This window comes from Falco biarmicus, chromosome 2, assembly GCF_023638135.1.
Source record: "Falco biarmicus isolate bFalBia1 chromosome 2, bFalBia1.pri, whole genome shotgun sequence".
Classification (NCBI taxonomy): Eukaryota; Metazoa; Chordata; class Aves; order Falconiformes; family Falconidae; genus Falco; species Falco biarmicus.
The window spans coordinates 22,350,348-22,366,727 of NC_079289.1; the positions used below are offsets into that span (position 1 = coordinate 22,350,348).

Here is a 16,380-nt window from a genome sequence, read left to right on the forward strand (position 1 = left end):
TTTAGTTTCCTGACTTAAAAGTGCTTATATGACCTTGAATTTAATCCTGGGATCTCATTTCACTTATAAGACTTGGAATAACAAAAGTAAAGGCATCCTATGAACCTGAACCACGGAGCAGCAGAATACAGCAGATTTGTACAGTGTGCTCTCATACCTCCCATCTTCCCCGATCATATCACAAACCTAACACCTAAAATGTTTTCTTACCTGCCCAAGTTCCTCATTAAGGTTTGAGGTTCTGGCCATTGCAGGTGTATCTGTTTCAGGATAATACATATCTATGTCCTGAAATGAGAGCAAAATTAGACCTATGCTATGGAAATTAAACACTGACATCTCCAGTCTTCTTTTAGCCAGCTCCAACCTGGCTAGATAGACTTAATTCCATTAGTGGAGGTTCTGAAGGCTTGAGACACAAACAGCATCCCAGGCTGAAGAGGGGCACCTCTTCTCCAAACTACACTTCCATACTACATCTACATGAGAAAAGCCAGATTCAGTTAAAGGTAATTATGATTTTCTTTACTATATCTTTATTTAAGAGTTCAGTAGGAAGAAGTTATAGCAGGCTTCAGCCATGCTAATCATAGGTCTTCCATTACAGCAAAGCAACATATTGTAGTCACATCCATGACTGCAGAGACAATTTGAGCAACTGAAATCATCTCCTATTGCTACATTTAATTGTGAGGGTCAACAGAACAGCTGTTACATGAACAAAGCAATTTCTCATAGAAGCTGTAATGCAGTGGAGATACTTAACTATGCAGCTTGGAGAACAGACACAAGTTAAACCTTATTTGCTTGTATTTTAGAGGAAACATTCACTTTACTGAAAGTCCAAGGATACTAAGCATACCAAGACAAAGTATTTCTCTGTTTTGTTGAGCTCAAGACAGACATTACTACAGTATTTTTGTTCACAACCGGAGAAATACACTTAAAAGTTAAAGCTTGCCTGAACAGAGGGATCACCACTTTTTTCACAAGGCACCACCAACTCCTCTCCTTACAAAAGTACTATGATTCATACCAGAGGTGACCTCAAGGCCAGCCTCCAGATTTAAAACAAAAACCCCACACACTACAAAAAAAAAACTCCCATACCCCCAAGTCTATTCTTTCCCTCTGCTGTGGCTGAGAGAAGCTATAAGGTACTGAGGAGTTTTCAGAAGATAATGACTGAACATGAGTCAGCTGAGAGACCTTCAACCAGAAGAGCTGTGCCTTCATTCTCATCCTGAGAGCCTAAAGTTTACAAGAGCAATCATTTGCACAGGGGACCTTCCTACAACTAAATTTTTTAATTTCCTGTGGAACACGGAAGTAAAACCTCTGAACTTCTCCCTGCCTTTCCCAGAAGTTGCATCAGAAAATCCAGTGAAAACTTATGGGTGGGTTTTTTTAATGTCACTTTCTAAAACTGACATTAGTACCTTTATTATTGTTACTTACCCAATTTATAAAAAGAGCCTGAGTAAACTTGACAACTTCCAATGTCACCAGAAGACTGATTGGAATAAGGTTGTTGTACAAGATTATAAATGTCAGCAGATTGTATCCGAAGTTGACAGACAACATTTCTGTGGACCAAAAGACAAAAGACATCAGCAGACAGAAGGCAGAAGCCTCTAAGCCTAAGTGGTACAGTACAGGGACAATCATCTCTCTGCAGTTGCCATAATCAGATGTAGTAGTGTTAAACCAATTCGCAAGTGTGTTCATACCTACTACAAGAGTCAATACTTATTTCAGTAGTACATATATAAAACACCCACAGAACACATGCCTGGATACGCAGCATATTATGCCAGGTGAATGGCAAGATTGGTGAGAGGCTATATATTAGAGAACAGAACACTTTCTGAACAGTTTTTGCTTAACAGATGGTGAGAAGTATGGTATTCCATGCTCTAAATCTGGGTTATGGATTTATCTGATTTGTCAACTGCCCCAATGAAAAGCCACCAATATCGTTAGTAACATAACTTCACCTTTCATAAAGTGCCTACTTGTCTCAGTGGAGTTGGGGAGGGAACTAAATTTCATTCTAAAATCTGCCAGAATTGGCACAACCAAGAAGTTACTCACACTAAAGAAATTTAAGAGAACAAGCTGACCATTAAACAGACATCTAGTAAATGAAATATGGCATCCTGCTCAGGCAGGAGAGCTATGATCAATAGTGACAACGTTGGGCAAGTTGCCCAAATAAATCTGCAAGCACAACTGGTGCTAAAGGGAAGGGAAAGCAGGCAGGAATGGACAAGGCTGAGACACTGAATCAATGTGCCCGTTCACTGTGCAACCCACAGCCTTTCCTCGCATCCAAAGCCTCTGCATTTCTCTGTTCTTCACTTGACTAGAAGCTCAGGGAGGCACTTCAATCGGCATGCAGAGCTGCCAGCACAACAGTCACTGCCCACAATTAGGGGTTTTCCAGCATTAAAAATCAGTTAAGGCAGCAGGGGAGCAAACTAGAAGAACACAGAAGCCAGAAAAAGTTGCTGAAGCCCAATGAAGATCAGAGCAAGACTTGAAATTTGGACTCAGGCACCTCCAAGTGCGAGTACACATGAAATCCATTATCTTCGATCAGTTCACAGAAAGATTGGAAGTACACTTGATATTGGGAAGGGTTTCTTCAATACAATCTTTACAGCAATCTAACAGATTTTTAGTATCTACCTGCCTAGCCTGAAAAAGCACCTTTCCCATGTGTGTTAGTAATAGAAGTGACAGAAATGGTGCATTCAGTTTACAAAAAAGCATCTGTAAAGACAACTATGTCGCCCTATTTTATTACAGGTTGCACCTGTTCTGCATTAGCACAAGTTCAAGAGTTTGTCCCATTCATCTTTTCCAGTATTACTTCCATCATTGGAAGGCACCAATTTAAACTTCCTCATTAAAAAGCAGGAGAGAGGATGGAAGAAATTGAGTTGCTGATATCGCTACTAGAAGATATCAGAACTACCAAAACCCAGAGTCAGATAATTACAAGGCAGTTCCATGCTCTTTCTACATGATTTTTTTATTACTATGAGAATTGCAGTTCTTGAACTGCAGGAGACACCCTTTGCCATCTGTTCTGCAATAACCATTAGAAAAACCATTTGCAGTTTTGAGAATTGTTTTCAGATCGGCATCTCAAGCTGTTTGTAATAACATATTTTGTAGCTACTGTAGCCACCTCAAGTCAGAAGTCTACTGGAGAGCAATTTATTTCATCCTTAAGTGTTTGCATAAGGCCCATCTTTCTTATGTGAACAGTCATTTCAAGGAGTATGAATGAAATGAAATAAAACCCTTTAAACATAGTAAGAGATCAGTTTCCTTATTACAAAGTAACAGAACTGAGAAGCCAAACTAACTAAAACGTTATTCAATAAACACAACATCACAACATTCAGCATTTAAGTTTTCTCCACAACAAAAGCAAATCAGCATTTCTGACTGAGAAAATAGCTAATGAAATCCTTTGCTTCTATGTGTAAGCGTGAAGTTCAAGACTGTATTAGACTCATACCCACTATCCTGCAACCAGGTACAGGCAAACATGATACATAAGGCCACAGTACATTACCTGCTCTGAAAGCCAACTCATGTGTGGCATCTCCACAGAGCTTAAAGAACTTGAACACCAAATATCCAAAAATAACTCTTGCCCCTCTTCTGTCCCGCTCCCTGGGTGATAGCCCAGTGATATTTACCTAACCTTTAGAAGGTTTTATTAGCAGAAGCCTCACTAGAAAATTCACTTATACCAGCCCATTCAAAAAAAAAAAAAAACCCCAAACAAAACCGAAAGACAACAAAACACACAACCACACTGGGCCATCAAAAAGGTAGCAATGGACTTCTCTTGTATTTCTTTCTTAGTTTTTATTTTATGCATTCATTCAGCAAAGCTAAGAGGCCAGCCAGCCCCTACAGTCTGACACATCCCTAGCACACTGCCTGCATACTCACTGTTGGAGCCAAGGTACCAGACGACTTCGCCGTGTGTCCTGTTCCATAATAAGGCACCTACAGAACTCACAAGGGCCATTACCAGAAGAATACAGAACAAAACCAGGATCTGCATGTTGGTCACTTTCTCCACATTTGATCTCTTCAGAGGTGCTTTGGTTGAATTCTGAACAGCAGTTATAAAAAAAAAAAATAAGTCTGGCAATGGTTTATACAAGAAGAAATTGCAGAGGCAAACTCAGACTTTATTTTTAGAGTCCATTACAGAACTTGCTACTTCAACTGTTTAGCTCAATATGGTAAGAAATAGGAGCCAATACTCCTAATGACTCAAACTGACTGAAGATCAGAGGAACAGAATGATTCAGTTGTAAATATTCATCTCCTGGCTGTTCAACCCACTGGTAGTCAGCACAGGTGAGCACCACATACATTTTTCTGGTTCTTTCCAGACACTCCCTGCCATTAAGTCAATACAGAGACTGCAGACCTTATTATATCCAAGTGCTAAAACTAGAGGTGGCCATTACTGTCGTCTCAGCTGTTAAACCTTACTTTTAAATGTTGTCCAGCTGTCAGATAAGTTAAAACAAATTACAGTTAGTTTTGCTTACGTATCGAAGGGTTTTGACAGGAATACTTCAATCAGTCTTTACACACGTGCACACGCAACCTCAAGTACAACAGTATCCTTATATTCTCCAAGGCCTCCAGGTTTTGAATAGCTACGATGGGTCAAACCATTTCATAAAATCAAGTCCAAAAGACAAGCAGAATACAGGAAACATGACCAGCTTCCATGAGAACATGCTCTAGATCTCGTTAAACACTTTACCTGCATGAGTTTTGTATCATGTCCTGTATATACAACAATACCCAAGACCCACTGAGTGTTTCTCAGTTGTGCACCTCTTAGCAAGATCTGGTCTGGACCAACAGGAACTGGGCTGCAAAGCAAGAAGTACATGTATCTTTCAATTCTTGGTAACACTTCAGGAAAGTAATTCTCCTTTCAGCCTTACTCCCCCCTCAAAAAACCCTGCAAACCACAAAAGGAATTAAGTAACATAATGAACTTAAACTGCCCACACAACTTGAGAGCATTTAAACCTGCGCAAGCCTAATTCCTGCTGAAGCACAGTAGGGCAAAGGTGATACAAGGAAGCTAGTAACGCAAAACTCAAAACTTGTGGCAGTCACAAGACTCCTCTGCACTTTACCTCTGTAATATGTTCCCTCCCACATCAAGGAGAGCGAATCATCACAGTTGCAAAGAGCCCATCCATTGCAAGCACACTATAACTTCATATATCCCGTTAAAAAAAGTATTTTGGATAACTATTACCCGTGTGATTTTCAAGTGGGATGCAAACGACCTACTACTCTTGCATCTGTCACAGCTCAGATCAGTTGCCCAAGGAACAGTTTTTGCGCAGGAAAACAGGTACGGCCAGACAAAACCTCTGTGTTCCTACTGACCTTTCAGGTTCTATGAATTCAAGTACTAAAACCAAGTTCTTTTCTTCAAAGAGTTGCAACATATCAAAGACACACTGATAAAGACTCCAGATTCTGGGATCATTTTCCTCTATAGATCAGAATTTGGTGCAGACTTTGGCCACGGTTGGAAGGGAAAGGTTTCCCATTTCCTCTGCGTAACTCCTGCAATGAGGCCCTAAAAACCCCAACCACCTCCCCAATTCCTCCTTCTCTTTAGATAGTACTTTTGATTAAGAAAACCACTATGATTCTAAAGAAACAAACTCTCCCATAACAAGCAGGAGACTCAGAGTGACACAACTTTGTTACCTTATACTGGCAGATTCTCTGATTCACAACTTAATTACTGCCCTTGTCTCCTCCAGCAAAAACATGCATGTGCTCAGCATTGCAGACTGAAAGAACACAGGAAACATTTTTCCTAACCAAATGTATTTATGGCTTTTTTTGTTAAATACCTTTGACCATCTAAACGCAAGTTTCCAGTGAAGTCATAAAGATGACGGTTGGGTCCTTCACATTCTATCCTTCCAGATACTTTCATCAATTCTTCTCTTGACTGGAGACTAGCTGTTTGAGACAATCCCTGCAGAGACCAATCCAAAGGAGATTCTTGTCAAAAGTTGTTGTTAGAAGGCAACCTAGGAAAATGGTGCTTTTTTCCAACATCTAAGATACCAAATGTAATAAAATATGTACAGGTTTCCTACCAGGTTTGTTGGTGGGGTTATTTTAGGGTTTGGTGTTTTTTTACTTTTGTTAATGGGTATTCAACAATTCTTTCCTGCAAGGAAGACTCATTGTGAAAACTTAGGACCCTGCTTATATAGAAGTGGCTTAAATTCCACTACAGAAGAGCCTTATACTACCTACACAATCTGCCTGTAATCAAGAGCAGCAAAGTCCCATCCACAAAGCACAAAGTTGCACATGTGCCAGAGGAAGTAGGAGACAGTATAAACAGGCCTGGCTTTTCTCTCAAGGTATAGGTTCACTGATGTGTTACCATTGCTAAATATAGTCACACCTAAGCGTAGTCTCTCATGTCACTGCAGCCAGTACCCTCTGATCCTACTCAAGGTTAACTATCAACCCATCATGGAACTGTAACCTAACATATTACTACTCCATCGCAGATACTCTATTGCTTTTCATCTGTCTAGGAACATCTCCACTTGGTTAAGAGCAAACCACTTACTGTTTCTTTTGCCAGACCTTGACCACAGGATGGCAAGCCAGAACAACATCTGAAAAGGCCCCATGGCCTTAATTTTGTATTTTAAGCGTGGGTCCTGAAACAAAATCTGACAGGACCTCAAGATCTGATCTACTGAGCTGAAACACAACACTAAGTCACATGCCTACTAAGGTAGTAAATCAGCAAGTGTACAGCTTTTTAAAAGCAAGTCATCTGTTTCAAATGCCTAATCCAAGTTCATTGCTTAGTACTGAACCATTTCTAAACATCATAATCACAGTATTTCTTAAACTACAAATACCCAAACAAATTCCACTACTTACCACAAAAAGAGAACAAAGTAACTTAAACATACAAAAGGTCTTTTTGAGCACTTCACAGGGGCAGAAGCAGACTGGCACTTGACAGCAGAAACTGCAGCTCTAATCACAAGCACAGCTGATTTTGTGTTTTGGTTTGGTTGCTTGTGGGGTGGGGTTTTTTGGGGGTTTTCGTTGTTTGGTGGGGTTTTTTTTTTGGGGGGGGGGAGTGTTTTTCTGTGGTTTGTTTGGTTTTTGTTTTTTGTTTGGTGGGGTGGTTTTTTTAATACAGCACAGTTCCCACTTACTGGGCCTCCAGCAAAACACAGCCGAGATCTGCTTGATTTGCCTTTGTGGGCTTATAATACTTCCTCCAGAGTAGTTCCTTACACTTGCATGTGAAACATTATTGCTTGGGTTTGTATCTGTTGAAAAGGCAGCTTACAGCCACCTGAAAAGAAATATGCTTTTCAAAATAAAATAAATAAATAAATAAATAAAAGAGTACTTCCATTGCTGTCATGCAAGCTAGAGTCTGCTTTGTAGCTAGTATTAGATACCGAACTGGGGAAAAAGTGAAATTGTTTGGTTTACCTGTCGTATTTTAAGATTTGTCTCCCCGTCGAGATTAGCTGTTTCAATATAGCACATGGCTTGTGGTTCACTGTAAGAAGCATAAGATTTTCAATATTAGTACTTCTTGTATACTGCATTTGCACTAAAATGACCCACAAAATACTTCAATAGATTGCAGGAAACAAAAATTCATATTGGTGGTATATGATCATGGAAGAACCATCTGAACATACATACTTCAAACATGTATTTGAATAGGAACAAACTATAGAGAAAGTCTAAATCAGAAGGTTAACAAGAATTTAACGAATCAAACTAAGATGCCTGAAGTGCACTATTTTACATTGCAATCCATAACATTGTTTCAGACTGCAAGAGTTGTAGGTAAAATAGTAAGTATTTAATAGTGTATAAGAAAAAAAAAAATAATATGTGCATGATGAAGAAGGTAGCATGCTCTGCTATCAAGTACTGTCCGAGGTCTGTGCACACTAAAGGTCCTGGACACAAGACCACCTTAAAATTAAGGGACCTGTGGAGGTAGGTCTGAGGCCACTGCTAGTCAGCCTTTTTTTTTTTTTTTTAATAATCAGAAAAAGGCACAGTAAGATTAAAACTGAAGGCTGTGATCTACATCTTCCAGAAATGCTTCTGCCCTTTCCAATAGGGGCAAAAAACCCCAACACACAGCCTTCCTCACAGAACCACATTTTCCTTTAGCTCATATCTACATCTAACACAGAGAACCTCTGCATAGATAGCACCTGTGATAAGGAAGGATACTTCTATCATGGATCCTTTCCTGACATGCCCCGTAAGATTTAAAACCTCTTTATGGCACAACCAAAACTTTTTTCCTCGAGTGTCTTATCAGGCTGCTAAGGATTATCAGTTTCTCCTCTGCACTCAACTGCCTCTTCAACATATGACTTCTCGTATTCTTGAGATGTTGCAATTTCTTTTGCTAAGTAACCCATTGCTTTAACAGCAAATGTACTTAATCAGCAGGATAGTCAGAAATAAAGGGTCCTTAGGACAAAAATTGTTAACAAACAGGTACATTTATAGTAATGTTTGTGGGTTTGTTTTTTTTTTTTTTTACAGTAATAAGCTGGATTTTTCTCTCCAGAAAATTTTCTTAAAAAGAAGTTCAGAGTCTGTTATTTGTCTCCTCCTGTACAGACAACCTGACTCCAAACCAAAGAAAGATACAGATTAAGTCCAGCTTGATTCCGATTTTAGTTCTGCCACAGTCACTTCAGCTATAGTAGATAAGGTGTTTAACTCTGAAGGGAGACCTCTTAATACAATTCCTCTTATTTCCACAGACATGCAGATGTGTTTCCATACAAAGTTGTATTTGCATTCAAATATTTTTTTCCTTCATGTAAATTTATTATCTAAAACTCATTTGATATCACTTTTAATTGGGGAGGGGGGGAAGATTACAACTGTTAATTTCACATCTAACAGTCAGCTCAGACAGAAAATTAACACATACAAGCAAAAGACCCCACCCCTTCAGAACATGCAAAGTCTTCTGGTGAACTGAGGACACTTAGTATTGTCATTTAAAAGAACCATGGAAATAATACCAATTCTAAAGCAAAACTGCCACAGAAATTGCTATTTTCTTCAAGCAAAGCTTCTCCCAAATCAACATACTTCAAGTTAAGTTCTCCAGTTATTGCGTGATTATCAATGACAGCAAGTTAGTAGTCATGTAGAACAAAAAGTTTATCCATGCAAGTTAAGAAATAAATCAGAATGGGTTTTAGTATGATAAATTTGAGCTGAAATTCTATGTAGAACAAACATTACTCTGTGCTGAAACAGCAAGTTATTTATATCAAACTATAGCCTAACTAACTGCATATTAAATTTGACAACTACTTATTTAAAGTTTGGGGCTTGTTATTAAGAAAAAACACAATATTGTATACCATGGAATCAAGATACCTCTATCCTCGATCATGTGACAGTTCACAAGGACTGAGCTTCCCCATACAGCTTTCAAAAAAATTAAATTCCCCAGGAAAGGCACAGGCAAGAAGGATGGAGCAAAAAAACCTTAGAAAACAAGTTCACTAGAAGTTGGGACATTTAAGAGCTATAACCTAAAGACCAGCACAACCTCCAGTCACTGTTGAGGAGCACGGAAAGGGAAGGAAATCATGGAAAACAGCAAGGTGTCATAACATTTGGCTATTCAAAAAAAGCATGTCCAAGAACAGCAATTTGTGCTGTTATCTCTTGTTTAAACCTCATCTAAATGGTCTTGATTTGGCCTTAGGTTGTTGAGCACGTTATAGAACCTACATTGGCAGCCAAGTACCGCTCAAATGTTTTTAGGAACTAACAACCAAGCTTGGCTTGCCAGTATGTTGATAAAGAGAAGTTGTCCTGTATTTCACAAACTAAAATGAGCAGGACTCATGTACTGTTGCTACCCAAGCTAGGTATGGGCCATACGTGCACTGTATCAAATACAAGGAGTAAACAAATCTAGCCTGCAAAAGAGCTTTTGGGCTTTTTATTAGATGCCAGCTGGGCTAGCCTTTTAGTTTGAAAGGGAAATATTTCCTGAGGAACAGGAAAATATAATGGACAGTCAGTGGAATTAGTTGGAAGAAAATTTAAGCTTCCTTAATTAAATGGAGAAATTCTCAGAAGACCATAGAGCAGCTGACCACAGGAAGCTTTTGTAACAGACTTAAGCCTTCCAAACTCAGTGATACACTTAATGAATTACAGGTATATAATACTAAGAAGCCTTTAAGAAGCCTTCTTTAAGAACCTAGCTACATTGATACGTGAATCATTGCCTCGTAAAGCACTGTTTTGACATTGCTGAAGTTTTATTTCAGATGTGGAGAAGAATTAATGCCATCTGATGTCTGCTTTTATTACCATTAAATACAGAGTTTTGAGTCCTCTGCACCTCAGTTCATCAGACACATCATTTCCACACCCATTCAGGATACCTGGAAGATATAATGATCATGTCTGCTGGAAGATGTTGCCCATTGGTGACCTTCACAATATCTCCTACTGCTACCTGTTGAGTCAGGGGCAGGAGTACAGTAGCATGGAAAAGAAAAACAAAGAATTCGCTTGTCTGGAATGTTAGTTCGTTATTTTCTTTCACCCAGTCAAAAGAACAGCATCATGCACAGAACAGCTACAGACAGTGCTTCTGAAAGTCAGAGTACTTTTCACTGCAAGTTTGGAAGTATCAAAGCCTTCCCTTTCCTGAATGCAAAGTAAACATATCTCTGTAGAAAAAACTAGATACACTTTATCAGGAAGCGTGAACTACTGCCACTTAGGTTTAGTTAAAATTACTTCTATAGTCCTGCCATTACCCAAATTTGAGGGTTTTTTTTTTTAACTCTTATTTAATGTACAGAAAGATTTTTCCTATTAAAAGTTACCTTTAAACTTTACCTTCCTCAAGTTTCAAGAGTTTCTCCTATTCCTTCTCTACACTACTTACCTGCCCAGTCATCACTATTCCTCTCCCTTAGCCCTCTCTTCAGATGCACTGCTCGTACTAGTCACTAGCAAGGAGTATCATCTCTACAGATAGACATTAACAGCCAGTTATTCCCTGACCTGTAGTCACTTAAGATGTGCAAAATCCTGACTTCTGAAGTACTGAAGACCGAAGAGATGCCAGCACCTTTAATGGGAGTCACACATGCATGGGAGTTATTCTAAAAAAGACCAAGTACCACTCTCAAAACAGTAAGCCAGGCTTGCCTGATGAGTATGAGGCTGCTCAGCACCAATGCAGTGGTGAGAGTCTGAAATGAGCTTTAAAATATCCCTAACACATTCATTCATAAAAATTTAAAACAGGTGGCATGTTTGAATAGGCAGATGCATTAGACTTACTCTGATCCCACTGAAAACAATTTCCCTACTAAATTCAGCACAAGAAGAGACTGGAAGTCTGCCTTAAACAAGGTAGATATGTAGAACTGTTATTCCGCAACAATAAATGCAAGCCTAGGCAATACGCTGATGCAGGCCAATACAATAAATGATTAAGGGTCTAAGAAAACCAGATTCCAGGTTCAGCTTTGAATATCTCACAATTCAGTGTTCTCACTACAAAAAGGGCACGGAACAGCATAAACATGCATCAGCATTACCCATCAGACTTTCTGGCATTCTCTGGTTTCTACTATAGCTTAATACTTCAGCCAGATTAGGTCTCATTTCCTGGAGATTTTAAAACTGTGTACTTTTTCCTCCTTTATTAAATAACAAAGCTAATTTTATCCTTTAAAAGGCATTAAAAGCCACAATTACATCAACACATCCTGAGGGATTTCAGCAAGTTCTAGAAATAAAGCTAAGCAGGTCCTGGCACGGGGCTTCAGAGAACAGGGGTCTCAAGTGCCTGAAGTAGCAGCAGGACTTGTGTTCCTTATTTGAGCAAACAGCTTACTCATTAACCTCAAAATCTAAGAGCTTCTTAGCACAGGTAGCAAAATAAGTCGGTTAGACTTTCAGGGGAGCTACAGCATTGCAGTGAAAGTTACTCTTTTCTATGTGAACTAAATAAAAAAAAAAATACTGTTAACATCCTAGAGCATATTAACTGCCCAAGCAAAAACACACCAGTTCATTAGGATTTGACTGAAACATGGTACTAGGATTTCAAGATGGGTACTCAGGTGCCTTGCTCAGGGCAGCTTTCACTATTTGCAACGGAAAGGATCCCTCCCACCTCAAGTCACAGGGAATTCTCACATTGCTAGGCCTCTGAACTTATTTTGAAAGAACGATTCTTGAAGACCTTCTACTCCCTCCCACCCCCAATTTTATTTACCTCTTTCCACATAATGTTCTGCCACATCCCATTTCTTAGAACTGGAAAAAAAAGTATAAATTCTGATTAGAATAAATAACCAAAATTCAGACAAATCTCAAAACAACTAGAGCAGCAGTAGCAAGCATTGACCAGAATGGCAACTAACACTGATTTGAAGAATCAGTTAGCAATATTCGAGTGAGCAGAGGTTATCTTTATTCGGCAGCGCTGGGTGCATGGGGAATCACTCCACCAAAGTCATGCACCCCGAGGGAACCTTTCAGCCCCCTCTTTATACAAGTCACTCATGTCTATTCATTAACCTTCTGGGAACTCATTAACATATCTCACACCTGGACAATTAGCACATTGCTTTCAAGGACCCAGCACATCTTCAAGTTAACAACATTAACATATCTTGTGCCTGGACAATCTCCTTGAGGAGTTGTCTCTGCGCAGACTCTATTCCTTAGTGGTCATGTTTAAAGCCTGCATCTTCACCATGTTGCATGTACAACAGGAATCCAAGACAAAAGGTCCTTTTAAAGATAACCAACCCAAGGACTTAGCAGTCCGTGCATCCGTCATGTTGTAATAAGGGTCCTTGGACATCTCCTGACTAACTAAACATAGGTGCGTCATCCTTTAGGTAAGTGGTACAGCATTCACTATTCACACACAGCTCAGAAAAGCAGTTTTCAGAAGCTGGGACCACAGCTCTAGGCATGTATATCCGGCAAAGTGAAAGATTCTGCCCCTAATATTTATCATTTTTATCAACTCCTTGGCAACAGCTGGTGACCCGATTTCTTCCTGGCATCATTGCACACTAACCTGCAGATGGGCAGTGCTGTTATTTGCTTGGGAAATCACCTTCCTTAAAATAAGGGCATTACTGGCCACTGCCAATCAGTATCACGAACCATCTTCAGTATGTATGATTTAACCACAGAATTTTTATCTCACCTTTTTTCTTGCATTTTATTATGTTTCGAATCTGACACATCAAACTTCACTGCCATATCAATTGCACTTAGGGCTGAGAATTAGTTGTCAAGCAGACTCAAAGTCCTACTGAAAAGCAAACGTCAGTTCTGGCAGAACGACAATCCTAAAAGCTGAATTTCACATTGAAATTAAAAAGAAAACAATGTACAACTTACTGGTAGGCAGCAACTTGCCCATTAGCCAGCAGCATGCCCTCGTGGCCAAGAAGGCCAGTGAGACACTAGAGTGTATCAAGAGAAGCATGACCAGCAGGTGGAGGGAGGTTCTCCTGCCCCTCTGCTCTGCCCTGGTGAGGCCGCATCTGGAGTGCTGTGTCCGGTTCTGGGCTCCCCAGTTCAAGAGAGGTGGGGAACTACTGGAGAGGGCCCAGCAGAGGGCTACAAAGGTGATGAGGGGACTGGAACATCTCTCCCATGAGGAAAGGCTGAGAGAGCTGGGCCTGTTCAGCCTGGAGAAGACTGAGAGAGGACCTTATTAATGTCTACCAATATCTTAAGGGCAGGTGCCAAGAGGATGGGGCCAGGCTCTTTCCATTAGTGCCCAGTGACAGGACAAGGGGCAACGGGCACAAATTGCACCATGTAAATATGAGGAAGAACCTCTTTACCTTGAGGGTGACAGAGCACTGGAAGAGGCTGCCGAGAGAGGCTGCGGAATCTCCTTCTCTGAAGACATTCAAAACCTGCTTGGACATGACTTTGTGCAACCTGCTCTAGAAGAACCTGCTTTAGCAGGGGGTTGGACCAGATAATCTCCAGAGGTCACTTCAAGCCCTGCCTATTCTGTGTACTGAAGCAGGCCTTGGCTTCTGTGGTGTCCAAGTCCCTATAGTGCTGTCTTAACATACTCATTGGTCACCTACTCTGGAACATGCTTTTCTACCCAAGTAGGTCCTCTAGATGCTTGTACACATACTTAATACTACCCTAGCCTAAAATGTAAGGTTCAAAGTTTATGCCAAATCATTGCGGAGTAGCCAGTCCAGGTCTAGGCACATCAAGTACACCTAAACAAGATCAAACCCTTGAATGAAAGCAGCTGTGGCCAGTTTTCAAACGTCTTCAGAAAGTGTAGTGTGCAACAGCTGAAAGTGGAAGAGGCCAACTCTCTACTTAGAATATGATTTTCTCCTCAGTTCCATGCAACTCAGATATGGTTCATTTATTGAAAGCCATGCCAAATTCCCAAAAGATAGAATTCTACTGAATACAGCCTCAGCCACTCTACTCAGATTAGGCCACTCCACAGACAGGAATGCAAAATTTCTCAGACCAGATCAAACAAGAAACTCATCTTTTGATTCCTGTCCCCAGGCCCCAAGCTTTGGAGCACTGAATCATGAGATTTAATATTACAGTGGATGAATCACAATCAAGTAAACTATTTAAGAAAAAATAGGTGGGTAGTAACAGAAGTGCTGCTAATGATGTGTCTGAACTGCTGAGCTTCCATCCAAATAAGTATACACATTTTAGGGGAAAAACAGTTTAGCTGCACCCCTTCCTTCCCTGTAAACTGTGCTTGAACTGAGCTTTTCTTAGTTCAGAACTCCAGAGAAGGCCTGAACACAAGATCTCAAGTGAAAGAGCCACATACCTGCAGCCTTGGCTCAACACCCAAACCTCAGAGAGGTATTACAACACTTAGCATCTCCTATGCCTTGCTTTAAACACTTCCTGTTCCACCAGAAAAATCTGGAGACATTTCAGCAAACAGTTCACATTGCTTTAAGTGAACTGTCTACAACACCAAGTTCACGGCACTTGAAGCTACAGAATATCTTCTTTGCATGTGAGCATTGAGCAATTTATATTGTACTTGCTGAAGTTAACTTTACAATTAAAATTAGACAAATTACTGAAGCAACTTGTAACTCATAAGCCCAACATCTGAAGGAAGAGCTTCCATTCAGACACAAAACAGTTCATAAATTTTGGGGTTGCAATATTGCACCTTCTGCTCTGCTTAACCCAGTTTTATAGGAGTACTCCAAAGGACAGAGGAAACTCTCTTCTCTAGAATATTATAGGAAGGTAAAATTGGTGAATTATTCATTGTCAAAAGGTATTTGGTTAAAGTAACAAAGAACAAGTACCTAAAAAGACTGCTCCTACCCAAAACACTGTTTCTATATAAACCTTTTATCTAAGAATTCCTAAGACTAAAACCAGTACATTGATACTCTAGATCTAGGACTTAACGCTGTCACTCACATCCAGGCACACAGGGCCATTTAATGTGCTGCTCCTGAAGGGCAAGCATTTCCCATCAGTCTTGTGCAACAATGTGCTAGCCCTGTGCTTGTTTTCTATTCAAGGGCATCCCATACAGTATTAAATGCTCATAGCTTACTCTATATTTTGACATTGAGAGGATCAATGCATCAGAACAGTTATTACTGAGCTCTCTATAACTATGCAATATGCTGCTCAGAGGCTTCACTTGGGATTAAACTTAGTCTGCTTCCCAGCTTCAATGTCACCTCCACATATACCATGTGAAGCCATCGAAGACATGAAACACTATCTCAAAGCCTAACATGCTCCAGCTCCTAATGCAGATGTACAGGGCTCACCTCGAGCAGAACTTATTTATGTTTCCTCCAAAAGTAATTTTATTCCTATGTACCAAAGCCACTCTGCAAAGCAAACCAGTGTTTTCAGTGGTAAACTTAATATAAGAAACATGCTTTGAAGATACAGTACTGCTCCAAAAACTATGAAGATAAATGCAAAGCCTACACACATGCTACTGAAGCAAGCATCTGCTCATCGCAGGCAGAGTTCAAAACACCACCAAGCAGCCCGTAGATGTCTACTGAGCAAGCTGGACTGCCATCTGTACTGACTGCATTGACTAGACCTCACTCACCTTTAAGAGCAACTTCAAGGCACACAGAGAATCTAAATCTAATTCATCTCAATCCCACCGTGAACTTAAATTAGCCTTTCATTCTCATAATACAAGTCCAAAGAGTAAGCCTCTTTAGCCTTCCTCATATT

The 16,380-nt window shown here is 40.0% G+C and overlaps 1 protein-coding gene across 4 annotated transcripts in view; it reads right to left on the reverse strand.

Annotated features, from left to right (window-relative positions):
- The window catches only part of ATP8A2 (ATPase phospholipid transporting 8A2), a 349,988-nt gene that overhangs the window by 274,513 nt on the left and 59,095 nt on the right, over positions 1 to 16,380 (reverse strand). For 3 of the 4 annotated variants that reach the window (XM_056328949.1, XM_056328950.1, XM_056328951.1), the window contains exons 6-13: positions 12,389 to 12,429; positions 10,533 to 10,606; positions 7,567 to 7,636; positions 5,934 to 6,061; positions 4,811 to 4,922; positions 3,976 to 4,141; positions 1,459 to 1,586; positions 211 to 288 (exon numbers count right to left, since the gene is read on the reverse strand). In XM_056328949.1, coding sequence (XP_056184924.1) covers positions 211 to 288; positions 1,459 to 1,586; positions 3,976 to 4,141; positions 4,811 to 4,922; positions 5,934 to 6,061; positions 7,567 to 7,636; positions 10,533 to 10,606; positions 12,389 to 12,429 — 797 coding nt within the window. The remainder of the gene's footprint in view (positions 1 to 210; positions 289 to 1,458; positions 1,587 to 3,975; positions 4,142 to 4,810; positions 4,923 to 5,933; positions 6,062 to 7,566; positions 7,637 to 10,532; positions 10,607 to 12,388; positions 12,430 to 16,380) is intronic. The other variant, XM_056328952.1, reaches the window with a different exon arrangement.